The sequence below is a fragment of the Oculina patagonica genome, chromosome 6, assembly GCF_052425735.1.
Source record: "Oculina patagonica isolate OP01 chromosome 6, crgOcupat, whole genome shotgun sequence".
Classification (NCBI taxonomy): domain Eukaryota; kingdom Metazoa; phylum Cnidaria; class Anthozoa; order Scleractinia; family Oculinidae; genus Oculina; species Oculina patagonica.
The window spans coordinates 32,233,474-32,253,831 of NC_135763.1; the positions used below are offsets into that span (position 1 = coordinate 32,233,474).

Here is a 20,358-nt window from a genome sequence, read left to right on the forward strand (position 1 = left end):
TCAGGCTAACCGCTACAGGACCCTACAAGCACAGTGGGACTACACAATAAACAGCACGCAAAGCATGCAAAAGCGCTGAAGGATAACAACCAAGTGCTCTTTTGTTTGCAGGCGACGTTCACACGTAGAACGCAAACGCAAGGAACGCAAGATACGCAGACGCAGTTGAAGTATTTTTTCAAGATGGCGGACGGGTCACTCTTTGCTTGCTTGCGTTTGCGCTAGCATTTGCTTTAGTCATGTTCACAGGCGAAGCAAGAGCAAATGCAAACGCGTGCCAGGTGCAAGGAAATGGACACATGCGTTTGTGTTCGCGTTCTGCTTGTGTTTTCCCTTGCATTTGAGTTGCACTTGTGAACCAGGCCATAGAGTTATCGTGCATCCCATCGTATTATATCTCCTTCATGGCCTGCCCATATAAGGCGAAAAATGACGTCAATGTCCTACATACTGCTAATGATAAGGGTAAAATGTTCATTTGTCACGTATGGGACAAGCGTCAGGAACTCGCGGATTTGTTTTCTTTGACTCACGCTCGTGACAAATGAACATTTTATTTTTATCATTTATTCATCAAGCTTAAAATTTGCCATCTTTCATAACCAATTTTAAGTTGTTTGGTCGAATCAGCCGTTAATCCCCTCTCCCAAATCTTATGGGGGCTCCCTAGCTTTTAAAGAAAAGAAAAGAAAAAAAAAAGAATAGTTTTTGGGGAGAGGGGAGGTCATTTCTAACAAGCTCAAGTTCTCAGAGTCCTCTATAATTCAGGTCAACAGCGGCTGTTCAGTGGGACGATATTGGCTTTTGGCAGGAGCCCATGACAAAATTGAGAAATCACGCGCGCAGTTTGCATTCGCGCGCATTCGTCACGGTAGCTTTTGTCAGAGGTTACAGAAATACGATAGATTGGTTTTCATATGTGTTTTCAGTTACCGTGGCTAGTTCTGTTTTTATTTCTATGTTTTCTTAATTTTGTTAAAACTTTAAAGCAGCTGCACTACGTAATTAGCAAACCATGTTGTCTTTTCGTTCTATTGAATTTCACTAGTTAATTATATTGACAAGCGATTTTCATAACCAAACATAACAAACATTTAATTTTCTGCGTCTTCGGTTGTCTTTGTTGTCAGCGTACAGCGTAGCTCCTAGGCAACTAGGCATCCCTGCAGGAATTTCATCAGATTACATGTACACTTTGAAGCCGCCATATTAGCGGTTGTGTTGTGAAGCAAACTTCAAGTTTAAACTGAATTTTAAAGTTGCTACACTAGCGAATTCACTTGGAACAAAAGCTGTAGTCACCAATGAATGAATTCGCGTGCTCGCCAAAACAACAGAAACAAAATGGCCGATATTGTTGTCAAAAATGGTTATAACGGCTTCGACAATAACAAGAAACACAACTTCAAGAGCCGAGGAAAACATGCTTCGTTAAACAACAGATTACCATCGTTAGGAAGCGACAAAACAGGCAAGGACAGTTTGTATTCTTACGGAGAAGGTTCACAATCTCCATTCTTTAAACAATCTTCGGTTTCGGATCACGACACAGCGGATATTGTAATCCTTCTCGATGATGAAGTGAAACGAATTCGCCAGTTGAGCATTAACCTGGGAATAAACCATCACTACGAAATAGCGCAATACAACAACCGATTTCACAGCCACAAACCGTGGCGTTTGCCCAAGATAGGAGAATTCGAGACATTGGAGACAGAGCCACAATTGGACTAAACGAATGGACGATATAGCGAGACTTGACCTTCGGAGAAATGTTACGAGTTTTGGTTTCGACGAAGCAGGAAAACTTAGTGTGGACTTGGAGAGTTTGCCGAAGGGTCGAAAGAAATTACTCGAGCCTGTTAATATACCAGCTTTAGGATGTTCATATAGATTGCCGGTGCTAAAAAAGGACAAGCACAAAACTGTCAGATGATATTGTCAGTTGGAATCACACTAATTTATGATCCATTTTGTCGCATATAAAATTATTATTCATGCTAAAATACAACATTGTATAAATAGTGTAATAGTGAAATAGTGTATTGTGTTACTTTACTTATTGAAAGACGTTGTATTGAAATGAATCAAATGATCATTGTTATTACGATAAATATGTAGTATTATATAATACATTTCGTACATGCAGCTTTGCGTCACTCCATTTATAAGCGTTATGTACGTTACTTGCATGCTGTTTTCAATAATAATATTAATTTATGCTTCAATGAAAAATGTGTTTCAATATCAATTAATTTAACATTTATTTGTGGTAAAAAAGTCTGTGACCGAGCCGAGTGGCCCATACAGCCGGAGCTTATCCCGGTTTCTGTAGCATTAAGCCACTAGGAGTATTGCTACTCCCCCCCCCCCCCCTGGATGGTACACGCAATATTTCTTTGGTTAATGTAGCTAGTGGATTTAAATGAGGTTTAAACACGAAATCAAGTTTAGCACGAGAGAGCTCGATCGTTGTGTGGATAGCTATAAAAGTCAAGTCTGGTATCGACTAGAGAAACAGCGCTACATACATACAACCATACATTCATACAACCTTTATTATGACTATGTCACGGGGATTTCACAGACTTTTTGGTATAAACTGTTCTGAATTAGTGGAGGCAACTTAACCTTAAATAAACATCTTTGAACATCTAAAGGAATATAACTATAATCTTAATTTGAAGATAGAAATCAAGCTACGGCTATAAAAATCAATATTTCGAAGGCGCATGGAAACAATTTGAAAACGTTTGCCTAACGTTTTCAAATTGCAATCCGTTTCCATCCGAGCCATTTTTTGGCAAAGATGCTCATTAACAGTTTCAGTGCACTAATATAGCAAATTTTAATAAAAAAGGACTATTATTTTTAGGTTTCCTGCGACACAAATATAAATTCTGGCGGTCCAAAAATCAGTTAAAATCGGTGACATAGTCTCTTAAAAAGCTACAAGCTTGTGGGGTGGTGTGTAAATGAAAAAAATAATAAAAAAATGTAAAAACTAAAATAAAAAGCTAAGGATCTAAGTATTGAGAATTAAAATTGATACAAATAAGGATAAAGGTTAAAAATATGTAAAAGTATTTAATCTATTGTTCATTGTTTGTGGAGCTAAAATTGAAATAAAAAGTGTAACAATCAGATACGTTGTTCAAAAAAGATTTCATGCTTTTGTTTTAAAAAAACGATCCCTGTGATCATCCTATAGTATTCCAGAGAACAGCACCTCGGAGTGGAGCTTTGCATATATTTTGTATCAAACCTCGTGCTATTAGCCTCGCACGCAGTCGTTCTAAGGGGCGATCGTGTTACACTCCTCCCCACGAAGAGGAGTGTAACACGATCGCCCCTTAGAACGACTGCATGGGAGGCTACGGTGCTATTAGCCCATGCTCTTGTCTCGAAGCAGACCTAATAACGGTGTGGTTTATCAGTTGTTCAGTTAGGGCACGTGGAAGTGAGCCACTGTATCCTCTACAAAAAAAGTTAAATTAATTAAAGCTAGTGTTGAAAATGTTTCCTTTAAAATTTCGGCGCGGAATTTAGCGGCGATTTTTGTTTTCTGTAAGGCTACGGCTACACATCTTACGTAATATCGCACTGTACGCCTGGCGAAAATCAGGCATCCTTAAAGAGTAAATCAGAAAGTTCATGGCGGAGTTTGACAAAGCCAAGGTCCTGATCCACATATGTGCAGCTCCTAGTGGCTTGACCAGAGGTTCACCAGTAGCGAACAAGGCGATCATCAGCGGAAACCAACAAGCGGTGAAGACGCCAATCACTATGGCCAGCGTACAGGCAACACGGATCTCAACGCGTGACTGATTGACATTCCTAGATGAGTTCACTCTGAGCTGGTATCTTTTTTTCTGATTTTTGACCAGAAATACCACAATTAGCGAGTAAGCCAAGATAATGATAGCGTACGTGAAGGCGAATGCCCCGACCGCCAAAAAAACTTTAGGAAAGGAGTCGGGAATGACAGCGCCTAAGATAGGAACGATGAGCGGGAATGCCCAAGAGACTATCAGCATAATTTTGAATCCACAGTTCCCCATGATGGTTTTGTAGCGTAAAGGAAACGCGACAGAGATAAAACGATCGACACTGATGGCCGCCATGTGGGCCACAGAGGCAAAACACGACACATTGGTTATTGTTCTGTAGGCTCGGTCCAGATTTGCAGCACAGTCATTGAAGAACGTCAGCTTGCTTAGGATTGCTACAACGAGAGGTTCACACACCATATTGACGATCAAATCAGCGATGGCCAAGCTGAACAGCTGGTAGTTTAATGAACGGCGAAGACGAGGATTTGTAAAAACTGCCACACAAACCAGTAAGTTGCCGAATGTTCCGAGCAGACCCACCGAAGCATTTGCTGTGATCAAAGCGACGCCATGTCCTACGGGAAGAGAACAACCTTCCTCAGAGAAGTTAGAACTGGGGTTGTTCAATGTGACATTCATGGCGGCGAGTCCACTCAAGACGCACTTGTTTAACAGTGAAGGCAAAAGCAGCAAGCGAGGAATGTCACACTCTGGGCCACTATTTCGAATTCGTGATACATGTAAGTGCTTAATTGCTGATTGAATAAAATATCATAGCAAGTGGGCAATTGATGTGTGGGCGAGTGGAACGGAAAATGCACCGTCACTCTACCAATATCCAGAGCCATTTGAACAGAAAATAAAGAAGGCAAGGCCGAGAAATGTAATCATTGTAAAAACCAAGTTTTGGTTTACTAGAAACTGATATAATAATTACAAAATTTCGGCTATCTTAACAGAGTCATAATCATTTAATGATCATTTCACAAGAGCAACTTATATTTAAATATGTAAGGCGTGTTAATATTACGTAATAGAGATAGAAAGCATTGGTAATCAGAGAAACGGGTCTTATTCTATAGAGGCTTTGAATCCTTCGTTAATGCTAGGCTTAAGATTCTTAGTTTTCAAAAAAAAAAAAAACGATAACTGAAAAATGAAGTTCACACACTTCTCTTGTATAATATTATTTCATTAAACTCATGTAATTTCAAAAATGTCTCAATATCAGAATATCAACTCATCAATTACTTGTAGTGCAATGTTTCTATATTAAGATTAAAGGAGGCTTTAATGGAGAAAATGGAAAACTGCGAATATATATATTAAAGTGCAGCGAAGAGTACAAAGTAATATCCCAGAAATTTCTTCAATCAGACACAAATGCGAATTTCATCATTTTATTACTGATACAACATTCCATATCTTTACATAGCATACGCCATTACCTACTTAATTAACAGTTTATAATTCAAGTTCATTTGCATGTGATATAATGTTTGACATCTATAGTTCATGATAACGAAGACAAAAGCGGCAACTGATCATGATCTACAAATAAATGGATCGATGTTATTAAAAAGGAACAAAATTTTTGAGTAAGTATTTACAAACTGAATAATAATTCATAAAGTTAAAACAAAGAAAATCATAACCGTGAAGGGGGGTTTTGATACCCGGTCTTTATTAGCATAGATTTGCTCGAATTATTTCTCTGTTTACTCTTTAGTTTTTGTTTCGATTGAGAAGATATATCAAACACTCGAGAAAGTGTTTTATCGGCAATCCAAATACCTCAAATTTCGTCAAAAAACACTCCGCTGCGCGTCGTTTTTTCAATTCTCTTGTCGGTGTTTGGATATCCCGATGAAACACTGCCTCTTGCGTCTGATATATCTTCTTAATCAAAACAAAAACTAAGGAGTAAACGGAGAACTAATTCGAAAAAATCTATGCTAATAAAGAGTATGATTTACATTACGTTTATGCAGTTTATGCAGTTTTGTGTCACTCTATTTACAATCGTAATGTACTTCTCTTACAGGCTTTTTCAATAATAACAATAATTTATGCTTCAGATAATGTTTCAATATATATCAATTATATTAATCATTTGTTTGCAGTATACATGTGCACAATATTTCTTTGGGTTATGTAGTGGATTTAAATGAAGAGTCACATGGTAAAATAGTAAGTCGCGATGCAAGTTTAGCGAGATGTTAAACTATCATCTCGGAACAGCAGCATTCTCAATCGCGTAGATACGAGTGCACGCGAGCGCGAGGGAGACGAGCTTACGCGCGAGTCCATTTCGCTAACCACCCGGGTTGTCTTAACTAGAGGCAAAACACGAAATCAAGTTTAGCATGAGAGCACTCAAAAGCTTGTGTGAAGCCGAAAAGTTACTGTAAAAATAGCTTTAGTGAAGCCTGGCAGCGTGAGGTTTTCTTTTTTCACTTTAAAGTGGCGTGGAATGACAATATTCAGTTTCGAGGACAAATTAGAAAACGTAAGCAAATGTTATTGGTTGCCTACTTGTTTTTGATTTCCCTCTTATTACTATAGGAATACTGCTCCTCAGTTATGGATTGAAAACGTTTCATAAAATTCTGAAAGGAATTTCCTGCTGCAAAAAAAGTAGGCGTAAAATCTCAAAGGAGTTTCACCCAAACTAGACGTCTCACTTTATAAGATGTGAATTTTTTTTTTTCCATCCTTTTTTTTTAGGTAAATATAAATAAAGAAAAAAAGAGAATTTTATCTACTTCCATCGACTATTTTATTTACAGCACCTCAAATATCAAGAGAATATGGAAAACATAGTATCATACTTCCCACCCCTTGCAACCCATTGGCTTCAGCTTCCCCCCCCCTTATCACCCCACCCTACCGAACGCACTCCCCTAATTTCCAATTATTACTAGTTTATAGCCGTCCTCATTTTCTATGTAAGGACTCTTGTCATTTTTCGAGTGCCAATTTGATCGTGCTGGAAAGCTGAATAAAAATCAGAGGAAAACAAATACGATAATAAGTGGTTCTGATTTGGCCAAGGGCAAAGGACTGAACATTGACCATTAACTAAGCTACATATATACTGAGAGTTTAACATAAACATTAAAATTTAACATAAACTTCCAGCTGGGATCGAGTTCATGACCCCTGAAACATTCCAACCTACAGTTTATTTTTTTCTTCCCTGGCAAAACCTGGAACGAGGTTCAGATTAAGCGGGGATTCTTGTTTTCTGTAAGGCTTTATTTCTGCACATCTTACGGAATATCTCACCATACGCCTGGCGAAAGTCGGGCATCCTTAACGAGTAAATCAGAAAGTTCATAGCGGAGTTTGACAAAGTCAGGGTCCTGATCCACATATGCGCCACTCCCTGCGGCTCGACCAGTGGTTCACCAGTAGCGAACAAGGCGATCATCAGCGGAAACCAACAGACGGTGAAGACGCCAATCACTATGGCCAGCGTACAGGCAACACGGATCTCAACGCTTGACTGATTGACATCCCTAGATGAGTTAACTCTGAGCTGGTTTCTTTTTTTCCGATTCTTGACTAGAAATGCCACGATTAGCCAGTAAAACACGATAATGACCACATACATTATGATGAACGAACCGACCGCCAGGAAGGCTTTAGGAAAGGAGTCAGGGATGGATTCGCTTAAAATAGGAATTGTGAGCGGGAATGCCCAAGATGCTATCAGCATAATCTTCAATCCATAGTTTTCCATGATGCTTTTGTAGCGTAGAGGGAACGCGACAGAGATAAAGCGATCAACACTGATCGCCGCCATGTGTGTCACAGAGACAGAACACGATACCCTGGATAATGTTTTATAGGCACGTTCCAGAGTTTCAGCACAGTCATTGAGGAATGCCATCTTTCCTAGGATGGCTACAACGAGAGGTTCACACACCATGGTGACGATCAAATCAGCGATGGCCAAGCTGAACAGAAGGTAGTTTAATGATCGGCGAAGACGATTATTTCTTACAACTGCTAAACAAACCAGTAGGTTGCCGAAGGTTCCTAACACACCCACTAAAGCATTTGTTGTGATAAGAGAAACGCCATGAGCTACGGGAAGAGACACATTCTTCTCCAGAGAAGGTAGAACTGGGGTTTTTCGACGTGTTATTCATGGCAGCGAGACGATTCAAAGACTGGCTTGTTCAACAGTGAAGGCAAGAAAAGCAAGACGAAATAGTCACCCTTTTGCTGGGTCACTCTCTTAATTGTCAACTGAGTAAAATATTCACAGGTGGTCAAATGGAAAAGTGTGGGCGAGTGAAAGGTAAGCTGCACAGTCATTCTGCAAATAATTGGCAATTTCGAACAGAAACGAAATTTTGTTAGAAACTTTCTTCTTTGTCCTTTTCTGTGGCTTTAGTCTAGAAAGCCGTTACAAACAACAACAACAACAACAACTGAAAAACAACTGAAGATCACGGTGTACTTCCCTTGCATGCTATTTTAAATAATAACTTCTGTTTTTTAAATGTTTCAATATCAGTTCATCCGTCATTTGTTTGTAGTGCAATATTTCTATGGTTTGAATGGCTTAGATTAAATGAGGTTGAAATGACGAAAACGCTAAGGAAAACTTGAATTAATTTTTAGATAAAAATACAAGCTAATATCCTATAAAGTTCTGCAATCCGACACCAATCTCATTGTTTTATTTCTGAACGCCAACACAATTATATGTAATTTAATTTCTACAGTGGAGTAAAATTTGCGGTTAAAAACAAACAAGCCCAACATACGTTAAATAGACCTTTTCCTTCTTTCTTTTCGCTTGGGGGGTTTGTTTTCCCATTACAGACCATGTGATGTTCTCTAGAGAATTTTCCTTTTATCCACATAAAATTTATTCATTCATATACACTCGACTATTTGGAAATTTGAAAGCAAGAATTCTCAAGAGTATCATCACATGGACTGTAATAGGGCAACAAAACGCCCAAGCGAATTCTTGACTTCTTGACCTGTTATGACGATGCCAAAACTTCGTCCAGTTTTTCCGTTATTATCTTGCTTGTTTGTACAGTAGATTCTAGCTTGTTGATCGTAAAACATACCGCAATAGAACCCGCAAAAAATTAGTATATGACACATACACATATACGAGGCTTTCACACGGCGTTCAGGGAAAAAGGGAACGTGACCAGCCATTAACTTTTTGGGATCATGGGAACGAAAGGACAATATACTAGGAACACGGAAACAAAAGCATATTTAAAGGAACAAAATCGAAGAAATACTTTTAGGGAACATGGGAACACAAGGAACATTTTGTATGGGAACAAGGAAACATTGATCCCCCTCTGGGAGGCGCCCATATACATATATCTTGTCTTAATATGGACAACGGACACTAAATCTCGAGAGAGAGGAAATTGGAAATTCATATAAACTTAACCTCTTTATAACGGACACTCCGGTGATCAGGTGAGGATATTTCATTATGTTATGAAATTTTACATTTGTGGTTACAAAAACAACAACACTTTATTCACCTTAAATAAACACTTTCAGAATTATGGTCAATTTTACTATTTCACATACAACATTGTGTTGACTTGTAGATCATTTCTTTTGAAACAGTGATTCGTACACAGTATACTTAGCTGAGATGTTCAATGTAGTACTCTACTGATAGACATTGTGTCTCGATACTGTTACTGTGGGCCACTTTAAGCTGTCAATGAAGTCATAAAAGTGACGTCATAGTGGTGACCTCTCTAACACGGACACCTTGATCTGTCCCTTCGGTGTCCGTATTAGCAAGGTTCAACTGTACTTCTTTTCCTACCCCGGCAAAACCTGAACAGGGTTGGTGCGATTCTTGTTCTCTCTACGACTGCACATGTTACGAAGTATCTCGCAATATGCCTTGCGAAAATCTGGCATCCTTAAAGTGTAAATCAGAAAGTTCATGGTGGAGTTTGAGAAGGCCAACGTTCGGATCCACATATGCGCAGCTCTTCTTCCAGTAGGGAACAAGGCGATCCATAGCGGAAACCAACAAGCGGTGAAGACGCCGATCACTATAGCCAGCGTAAAGGCTGCGCGGATTTCAACTCTTGACCGATTGACCTCCCTAGATGAGTTAACTCTGAGCTGGTTTCTTCTTTTCCGATGCTTGATCAGAAATGCCACAATTAGCAAGTAGGACACGATAATGATAGCATACATGAGGGCGAACGCAACGACCGCCAATAACGCTTTGGGCAAGCGGCCGGGAATGGCGGCGGTCAAGACAATAACCGTGACCGGGAATGCCCAAGTTGCTATCAGCATAATCTTTAATCCACCGTTCGGCATGATGCTTTTGTAGCGTAGAGGGTACACGACAGAGATAAAACGATCAACACTGATGGCCGCTATGTGTGCCACAGAAGCAAAACACGAAAACCTGGATAATGCTCGAGTGGGTCGTTCCAGATTTGCAATTGCATCACATTCATCGAGGAAAGTAATCTTGCTTAGGATGGCTACAAGAAGAGGCTCGCACACCATGGTGACAATCAAATCAGCAATCGCCAAGCTGAACAGAAGGTAGTTTAATGGTCTGCGAAGACGAGGAGTTGTAGCAACTGCTGCACAAACCATTAAGTTGCCAAATGTTCCGAGCAAACCCACCAAAGCATTTGTTGTGATTAAAGAAAGGCCATGAGCTACAGGAAGAGAGCAACCTTCTTCAGAGAAGTTAGAACTGGTGTTGTTCAATGTGTTGTTCATGGGGGCGACTCGACTGAAGACCAACTTGTTCAACAGTGAAGGAAATAACGGCAGGACGTTATAGCAACTCTCAATTGTTTGCCAAAAAGAATATTGATATGTGGCCAAATTTAGACTTTTTAAGTGTGGGCAAGTGTACCGGAATGGGCACAGTAATTAGACTCGACTAACGGCCGACACCCGTCTCATGCTTTCGGGCATGTTTTATTTTCGTACGAATGGTATTGAAGGTCACCTGTTTGGCTTACAACGGGTCACATAAAGAAGATTTATGGGATGGAGGGATTTAACTTCTTGTTTTTCTAGGAAGGGCTTTCTACTCACTCATTCTGTTTGTCTTACTTCTAGCTGAGATCCGTTGCTGGGATGAATTATATTCATGTCAAACATGTCTCAATATCAATTCATTGTACATTTGTAGTGCAATATTTCTACTGTTAACAAGTTAAATGAAATGAGGCTCAGAAAAACTGCGATACAGATAATAATTTAGCGAAAAATTCAAACTAATATTCCAGACAGTTCTACAATCAGACACTGAAGCAAATGTAAATGGCGATGAATGCGCATAACGGCGTCAAGGTTTTGAGAGTAGCGCAAAAGCAAGCCAAAAATAGCGCGTAGTACATAAGTGGATGACGCCGGTTATGTTGTCGTCAAGGGGTGTTTACCTTTTACAACAAATTACCGGAAATTCCGGTTGGGATTTAAATGGAACACGACTTTTTTGGTTCTTTCCAAGGGCTTCATCAAAGGCGAAGTACTCAGACTTCTCCGAACAAATTCCTCAAAAACAGAATTTGAAACTAAAATCTCACAATTCAAAGCAGATCTTATGGAAAGAGGATACCCAGAAACTCTGTTTTCGACAATCCTCTCAGAGATAAAGTATGAGGACAGAAAATTAAACTTGCCCTTCAAAAAAATGCAAACAAGACACGCGAATCCTGCCTTTCGTTACACAATACCGTCCAACGGTGCCTAACTTAAAACAAATACTCATGCAAAAATAGCATCTAATCCAACAACAACCACGACTAAACGAGATATCAAGGATCCTCCAATCGTTTAGTACAAAAGGAAGATTCACTCGTTCGAGCCAACCTCTAAACTGGCTGTCACACGTGGATAGAAGTTGTGTAGGCCTGTCACCCCCATTGTTACCACCCTTGTTCTTTCCATTGGAAAACTTACGAAATAAACGGAATTGCAAAAAAAAAAAAAAAGAAGTTAGTCCCGTTTACCTGGTGGAAACTTTCCTAATGGAAAATTGTATTCCTTTTACAGATTCAGTCCCAAGCCTCTCAGGGTCTTTTTCACAGCCGGGTTTCTCGGCTACTTGCTAAGCTTTAACTAACATGGCGGGTCAGTTTTATGTAAGTTCTTCACAGCCGAATTTTCAGGGTTTAAACGAGTGCTCTGTCTGTCACATACTTGCAGCAGATCTACAAAATTTACTGCATCACAATAAATGGTTGGTGGAATTTGTGCCCGAAGCCAAGCTTTCTTTGGGCAAGCATCGATCGAATATACCGCCAACAAGCGTTCAAAATAGCGCTGATTTCGGCGAAGGTCGCGTCTCACGCATGAAAGTTGTAGCCGCTGAAAGGATATTCATTTCACTATCATCCTCTAAATTTATCAGGCACTCTTTCAACGGAGAAATTAAAGATTTCATGTAGCATCGACATTTCCAACATGTTTCTCGGGAGATTCGAGCGGAGCAAGAGATACCGAATAGAGAGGAGCCTATGAACGAATGAGTTTTGTGTCTAAATGGAACTTTCTTTTCCCGAACGGAAATTTTTGTAAATGGTGAACACCCTTGATATCTGCTTTTGGAAATGTTAGTTCCGCGGATCAGAAAAAAGCAATTATCCAATCACTACGCAATCAATCACTCCAGGATTTGTTGATCGAAATCACGATCATCAGCGAATTGTACAGAACTCGGATTTGAATGAAACAATCTTCATGCGTTTTTATCTACTGACCGGAGATTCACTGCTCGCAGAAGAAAGAAGTGTCTTCGATATCAATTGATAAAGAATAAGTAAGGCGGAGACGAGCGTTTGAGCGTTTGTATTTCTTTTCTGTCGATCGCGCGCTATGCACGAAAAACTGAGCACTTGGCTAAATAAAGGGAAGTTATGAACTCCGCTTTTAAACGAATATACTCTCAGTCACAATTTAGGACCTAGGAGCATAGCATCCTGATCCTTTGTTTAGGGAAGTCTTGAAATCGAAATTAAACGCGATCTCGCAAACTGACGACTGGCAGTTTCTATTTTCCCGTTCTCTTATGAAATTGTACGATCGTAGTACTTGCTTAGATTTGGAACAAATATTACGAGCTCAGTCAAAAATGGCTTGTGGAAAAGTGCCATAGGATGATTGCTTTGAAGAAAATTCCCTCTGGCAAAAAAAAGTTGCGCCAAGTCTCAGAGAGGACTGTCACAAACTAAAAATGAGACTCGCGTGTTCCTGAAGTCTTCAATGCATGGCCACTACATCATACTCGGGGTATGTGTCTAATAGACCCGGGAATAGAAAAAAACAAAAAAACAAATCAAACTCACTCGAACACTAATCGTTCGGTGGGCTCGTTAATCAAGCAAAATCGCACATCTTTTTTGTTGTGAGTTCGATTATTAAGTTAATCAAACCAATCGAACAACATCGAACGCAATTGAACCTAATCGCACAATAGAACGTAAGTAATCGAACTAAATCGAACGTTCGATTGAGTTCGATCGTCGTCCGTTCGGTAATCGATCGTTCCATTGTGTTCGATATACCAAATTTTGTTGTGAGTTCGATTATGTTCGATTGTTGTTTGACTGGGTTCGATTGCCGAACGTTCCGGATTAAAAACCCCAGGATCATGTGAAGTACTTTAATCCTCAATTTTATCTACAGCAATCCTAATTTTCTATAAAAGAGGTCCTCTTATTTTTTGAGTGCTATTCTGATCATATTGTAAAAGTAAGTAATATAATTACAAGAGGTTCTTGTTAGGAGTTAACCATGTAACAAATGGAAAACGGCTTAAAACTAGTTTATTACTAAATTTTCCTAAATGAGCAACAATAAAATTTATTGATCATTTATGACGAAAAATACAGTGAGAAATAACAATGTTAGATAAATTTAAAAAAATCAAATGGAAGTTTTAAATATTGCATTTACTGAAATATTAAGATATTAAAATTACTTTTTACAACTTATTATATTACAAGAAAGAACACTTAGAGCCTGGGATTATAGAGATTGCCCATTAATTAGCACCTCTTGAAATAAATGACTGCTTGTGAAAGAGGCAGGTTTCGTGAACTCAGAAAAGCTAGGCTAAGAGCGCGATCTGAGATTATGAGTGTCTTCAGTTCCGCTGCCTTATTTGTGCTAAATCACCTACACGAATGTTATTCGGACTCGCTTGAACGCTTTCCTCGTCTTGTTTTTCTGCCTTTTCTCTAGTGACCCACAACAGTTCCTGTACCCAGGACTCAATATCTATCAAGTGACCTCATACATTTACACTGGTGGTTAGTAATTATATAAAATAGACTTTCCAATCCAGTCTTTTAATCATTGTTTTTGTCTTCTCCTCACTTTTCTTCTCCTCGCTGAGTCAGTTAGCGGCGATACTTCTTCCCTGCAAGATTGCACATCTTGCGGCATATCGCGCCATACGCATTGCGAAAATCTGGGATCCTCCAAGTGTAAATCAGAAAGTTCATGGCGGAATTTGACAAAGCCACGGTCCTAATCCACATGTGCGCGGTTCCTTGCGGCTCGACCAGAGGTTTACCAGTAGCAAACAGGGCGACTATCAGCGGAAACCAACAAGCGGTAAAAACGCCGATCACAATGGCTAACGTGAAGGCAACGCGCGTTTCAATGCGGGAATTGATTTGCACGGAGAACGATCGGGTTCTTTGTTTATTTCGTTTCTGTCTTTTCCTCTTTAGTTTGACCAGACATGCCACGATCAGCGAGTAAGACACGATAATGATTGCATAACTAAAAGCAAACGTTCCGAGGGCCAGGAATGCTTTGGGAAAGGAATCCGGGACAAATGCGCTCAGGATAGGAACCGTTACCGGGAAGGCCCAAGACACTATGAGCATAATCTTCAATCCGTACTTCCCCATGAAGATTTCATGGCGTAGAGGGTACACGACAGCCAGAAAGCGATCAACGCTTATGGCCGCCATGTGCACCACTGAGGCAGAACATGACAGCCTGGATAATATTTTGTATACATGTTCCAGATTTGCAGCACAGTCATTGTAGAATGTTACTTTGCCCAGGATTGCTACAACAAGGGGTTCACACACCATGGTGACGATCAAATCAGCGATGGCCAAGCTGAACAGAAGAAAGTTTGATGGTCGGCGAAGACGAGGATTTGTGGCAACGGCCACACAAACCAGTAAGTTGCCAAATGTTCCTAACACACCCACTAAAGCATTTGTTGTGATCAGAGAAATGCCGTGAGCTACTGGAAGAGAACAACCTTCTCCAGAGAGGTTCGAACTTGGGTTGCTCAATGTGTGATTCATGGCAAAGAGTTGGATCTAAGGCTTGTTCAACACTGAATGCAAGAACAGCAAGCCGGAATAGTCATTCTGTTTCGTTCTAACCAAGCACTTATGTCAGCTGAATGGAATATACACAGGTACTTAATTAAAAGTGTGGGCGAGTGGACCGGAAGATGCCCAATATTGTGAAACTCTAGGAGGTAACATTTACTCTCCGACAAACCAATAATTACCTGTTTTGAATAGGGACCTAGTTTATTCTGATTTTCAATAACTCCGATTGGAAATTTTACTTTTAAGCCCTTTTTGTACGCTTTATACTGAACGTTTTCAAACCCTGTTGGTAGATCACATCGCGTGAGCTGCCTTTGGTAATATTATTTCTTTTTAAAATCTTTGTTCTAAAATTTACTGAATCCTCAAAACTGTCCAATGAAATGTCCGTTTACATGGAGATCTTTCAATAACAACAACATTGGACCGTTGTCACGGGCAAATATGGCCTAATTTGTACTTTGTCGTTTATAAATAAATATGTTCTATTAATGTAATATTTTATTACATCTCTTCGCCGAGCCAATACGCAAGAATCGGCTCGTATTAATTTATGCTATTTAAATCGCCGACCCAATAAAAGTGAAGCTGTTTATTTTTCGTTCATGCTAGGCCTGGTTGACAACATAACGGCAAGGTCACGCAAATCCAAAAAAAGATAACGTTGATGTTTATTTCACCAGTGTGAACAACATAACATAACGACATAGTTGGAACATAATGACATAAGCATAACGACATAAGGAAAGAACTGAACTTTTCTTTTCTTTTCGCTAGTGTGAACCAGGCCTTATTTTATTATTGTTATTTTGACTTTTTTAGAAGAGTTTCCGGCAAGTATATAATAATATAAATACAGTGGAACCTCGATTTAACGAACCTCTATATAACAAGGTCCTCGATATAACGAACGATATTTTTCGCTCAAGTAATAGTTAAATATATGGAAAAGAACCTCGATATAACAAAACCTCGTTATAGCGAACACATTTTGCCAGTCTCATGGCCCTTCGTTATATCGAGGTTCCACTGTAACACTAAATAACAGCAATGTTCGTAGCTGACTTATAAACAATGAGCTGACTTCTATGTGTATATTTTAGTAATCGACTAGTTAGCTTTCTTCTGTCCCACATGTTCATCAAACATCCGGGTATTTTCTTTAAGCACCTGTTTTGGTAGCCTGAAGGGAGCCATGGCGGGAGCCTTTAGCCTTTTCACAGCACAACGCGACCACAGAATCCCTCCGTTATCAACACTTGGAAATCCGCTTTCTCTTTCTTCCTTATAATACTCCAAAACAATCGCTCTTTCGTCGCCGAAGTTGCCATGATGCGTTGAAGCTTTCGTTGGAAGCGGCAAAAGTTGAATTCTTTCTCCGGCGACAGATAAGCTATCCTTATTCTGAAACAGATTGTCTTTTTTGTAAATACAGTTTGAGGTAGCGGACTTTGCAGGACTTCTTTTTGGGGCAGTATTTGAGAAATGTTTCTTTGTTAAAGCGGCGAGCGTAATTTTCGACATAATTTTGCGACACAATATCGGCGGTGACATCCAAAACTAAAATGTTTAGTTACCGGTCAAAGTCCATAGGCCAGTTGATCCTTATACGGCCTCGCGAGCTGAAAATGATGGTTTGATAATTTAAAATTGCCTTCTCCCGATGAAGCTGGTGCCGACTAAAGCTAATCTGTATGCTAAAAACTGAGAAAAAGGTTTTTTTTTACCTAGTGTAAACTACATTTGCACTATATAAACAACGTATTTGTAATAATTATGTAGCGTAAATTGACAGTTTAATTTCATTCTGTTAACAACCTGTTTATAAGGCTCAAACGGTAGCATTTGTTGTCTTAAGAATGCCGGTCGCTAAGAATCCAACATTTCTTGGCAAGAGGATGGAACTTCGATTTCTTTCATACTTTTATGTTAGATAGGCTAGGGTATAACTTAAAACATGTATATTCTTTCGATGAATATCCTTTTATTTTAAAGAAAAATGCAAATAACAAAAATCCGTTAAAATCGTCATTTGAGGCGCTAAATTATTCATGATTTTTGCACGAGTTTGAGAGCCTCGCGTGCAAAAACAAATCACTCTACCGTCTTTTTAACACTCAAATCATAGTTAGCAATCTCTAAACATCTACTGAAATGATTTTGGAAATATTGCGTTGTTCTTTGTAGACAAAATAATTTTATTTCGAGCATACAATTCACTGCCGTAAAATACTTGGTAAATAAAATTAATTTTCACCATGTGGAAACCTTCAAATCGTTTAAGCTTCTGGTGGTTGAATGGTAGAAGAATGGTATATCCCTGTAAAAATTTCTCCGGGCAAATGATTAAAAGCGACGTAATTGAATCGGTTAAAATCAATTTTGACCTTCCGCGGTCAACTTTGAAGTTACGGGTCAGAAATAATTTTTGTTCCGTGTTCCAAGTCCTAACCCATTTAAGACCAAATTAAGCATATGAAAAAAATATTAATTTTCTAACCTTAATCTGCTGTAAAAGGTAGGTTCGAAGGCCATTTTAGCATGATTACGGCTCTTATCATTCGTCGCATCTGAGCTTCGTTTTCCTTCCGCGGTCAACTTTGAAGTTACGGGTCAGACAGAATGACATGAATATTTCAATCCGTGCACAAGTCTTAACCCATTTTGGGTCAAAATAATCACACACAAAAACATTATGAAATATTCTAACCTTAATCTGCTGTAAAAAGCAGGTCCGAAAGCCTTTTAAGCACGATTCCGGCTCTAAGCATCCGTAGTAATTTGAGCTTCGTTTGTGTAAGTATCCCGGGGGGGGGGGGTACTCGAAAAAGTTTTGTACGGGGAGGCTCCGCCCCGAGATCTAACCCCTTACCCTTTGATATACCATTTTGATAGAAAAGGTACCCCTTTTGTATACCTTTTATTGCAAAAAGACACCCCTTTCATATACCTACACGAATCACATACCTAAAACGGGATGTTTTTTTCATTTTTATGTAGCGCTTAATAAATTACGACGATACAGCCAAAAGTTGCGTCTGCTCGAAATATTTAATGTAAAGGCCTTTTAAAATATATTATGACAGATTTCCCTACCCTTTCATATACCTAAACCTGTGAAATCCCTACCCTTTTATATACCTGGAGCCTAAAAAAGGTACCCCTTTCGGGCGGAGCCTCCCCGTATAGGCCATTATAGGAGTACCCCCCGGGGTAAGTATTTAGTGGTCGAAATAATGTATATTTCGGCGCTTCTCGTCACCAGCATCTTCTTCGACGCGCGAACCGTAAATACAAAAAAAAATGTACGGATCGGCGTAAGTAGTTCAGTCCCATAATGGTGTAAATTAAATTTAGGGAGGAAAAAGTGAGAAAAGTATCGTTTTTGGGGGGGTGGGGAGTATTTTTTTTTCGTCGAATATTTTTTTCGCCTAGTAAACTGGGTGATTCGTTACGTCAACTTAAATGCGTTTATAATTGATAAATTTAAACGTCAACTGCTAAAAAGGAAAGCAAATTCTATGGCAATTCGGCGTGTGAAAAAATCGCCAAATTTAATTTAGTGGCTTCCTAAGTAAACAAAACCTTGGTCGTCTAGTTATTGCACCGTTTTTGCTTAAAGGCAGCGCGTGAACAATTTTTTCAAAGTTCATTTATTTCACTGGAAATGAAGGTTGATGTTTTTTAAGGCCCTTGTTCGTGAGTTTCGGTTTTGATTCTAAAGATCGAAAGCGTCACACTAAATCGTTCCTCTACTGTCGTGTGAGAAGGACATCAGCAGTCACAAGTCCCAGTATTATTTAGTTACTCTAACATGACTCTTTCCCGTGAAAAACCAAACTTCAGAAGCAATATTTTTTGTGTTATAAGGCAGCTCTTGAAAACAGTCTTAATATAGGAAAAATAAATGTTGAACCCAGTATCAGGTCGTGAAGTGTGATCGTCCGGGTGAGAGTTGCCGAACCTAACCGCGACAGGCCCCGCCGCGAGAAAAATACGCCTGACGCAGAAGAAAACTCCGGGATAGGGAATATTTTTTAGGTTCTCGTCCAAAGTAGTATTGAATTGTTCCGGTGATCCTTAGATAGGGTACCTAAACTATCAGCTAAAATAAACGCCCAGCTAAACGAAAAAAGGTTCTTAAAATGAACTTTTTGTTCAAGTACTAGTAAAGCGATTTTATAAAGATTTGTGTTTTGTCGTGTGCGGTTAGCCGTTATTTGTGTCGGCAAGGAACGCTTTTCCTCCCCTTGAATAGATTGTTATTTTTCGGTTTTGGGCCTTAAAAAGGGGTATCAATGTTCGCTTTCTTTACCCTTAAACCCTATTCGAAATTTATGAAAGTACCCCTCCAAATGTTTCGTGAGGGATTGCTGGGTGGGTGCGCTACTTATTTTTTTCAAAATAAGATAAGTGGAGGATGGAAGTGCGTATAAAATTTGAACCGAGACCACTGTTTCCAGTTTGCACCATAATGATTAGTTAATGTATTATATTTGAATAAAGGTATAACTGTTACTCAGAGATATCAGAATACGGGCTCCTTTTATACTTCAGTCGAAGCTCTCTTAACGGACACTCTCGTAAGCGGACAGCTCTACTTCCCGCTCTACTTACGGCCACCTTGTTAGAAACCCCGTTTTTACTCCCATACAAACTCTGTATTTTTACATTCTCGTAAGCGGACACGTAAGCGGACACGTAAGCGGCCGCGGACACTTTCCGAGATTACGACTTAGACTTTTTCTTTGTTTTTAAGCTCCCGTAAGCGGACACCGCAAAGAAAATCATATAAAAAACCTATGTATCTTGTATTAATCAATCAACTTCACATCGCCGTTCGTCACAATGATTTTTCTGTAATTACCGTACCAAATTTTAGTGTTTTTCGGTCGTCATCCACGTCCGGTTACATTTCGAAACACCACCAACATGCATATTACCATTATGTTAGCTGGGCAAGCTCCCGTAAGCGGCCATCTATCCCCTACACCTCTAGTGGCCGCTCACAAGAACCATTCTCGTAAGCGGCCAGCTCCAGTTGCGGACACTTTTTTCGCGTCCCGAGGGTGTCCGCTTATGAGAGCTTCGACTGTAATCTCCTCCGACGCGCTTCCCCCACCTCACTCCCCCTCTCCAACCAAAAAAGTAAAAATTACCAGTACTAA

General features: G+C 39.5%; 3 protein-coding genes and 1 pseudogene across 3 annotated transcripts; all 4 read right to left on the reverse strand.

The window, feature by feature from the left end:
* Positions 1-3,512: 3,512 nt before the first annotated feature.
* LOC144656404 (adenosine receptor A2b-like) lies at positions 3,513-4,472 on the reverse strand. The gene has a single exon (XM_078516627.1). It carries the CDS (start codon positions 4,470-4,472, stop codon positions 3,546-3,548), a length of 927 nt encoding a protein of 308 aa, XP_078372753.1. The 3' UTR covers positions 3,513-3,545.
* A 2,587-nt stretch (positions 4,473-7,059) lies between these two features.
* LOC144658035 (adenosine receptor A2b-like) lies at positions 7,060-7,990 on the reverse strand (annotated as a pseudogene).
* Positions 7,991-9,358: 1,368 nt separating this feature from the next.
* LOC144657084 (melanocyte-stimulating hormone receptor-like) lies at positions 9,359-10,775 on the reverse strand. Its single transcript, XM_078517378.1, has one exon. It carries the CDS (start codon positions 10,590-10,592, stop codon positions 9,660-9,662), a length of 933 nt encoding a protein of 310 aa, XP_078373504.1. The 5' UTR covers positions 10,593-10,775; the 3' UTR covers positions 9,359-9,659.
* Positions 10,776-13,742: 2,967 nt separating this feature from the next.
* LOC144657265 (histamine H2 receptor-like) lies at positions 13,743-15,225 on the reverse strand. The gene has a single exon (XM_078517582.1). It carries the CDS (start codon positions 15,155-15,157, stop codon positions 14,228-14,230), a length of 930 nt encoding a protein of 309 aa, XP_078373708.1. The 5' UTR covers positions 15,158-15,225; the 3' UTR covers positions 13,743-14,227.
* Positions 15,226-20,358: the final 5,133 nt, after the last annotated feature.

Bases quoted from the DNA above. Each gene is read 5' to 3' on its own strand.
- LOC144656404 (XM_078516627.1), bottom strand. From the start codon at position 4,472: ATGAATGTCACATTGAACAACCCCAGTTCTAACTTCTCTGAGGAAGGT.
- LOC144657084 (XM_078517378.1), bottom strand. From the start codon at position 10,592: ATGAACAACACATTGAACAACACCAGTTCTAACTTCTCTGAAGAAGGT.
- LOC144657265 (XM_078517582.1), bottom strand. From the start codon at position 15,157: ATGAATCACACATTGAGCAACCCAAGTTCGAACCTCTCTGGAGAAGGT.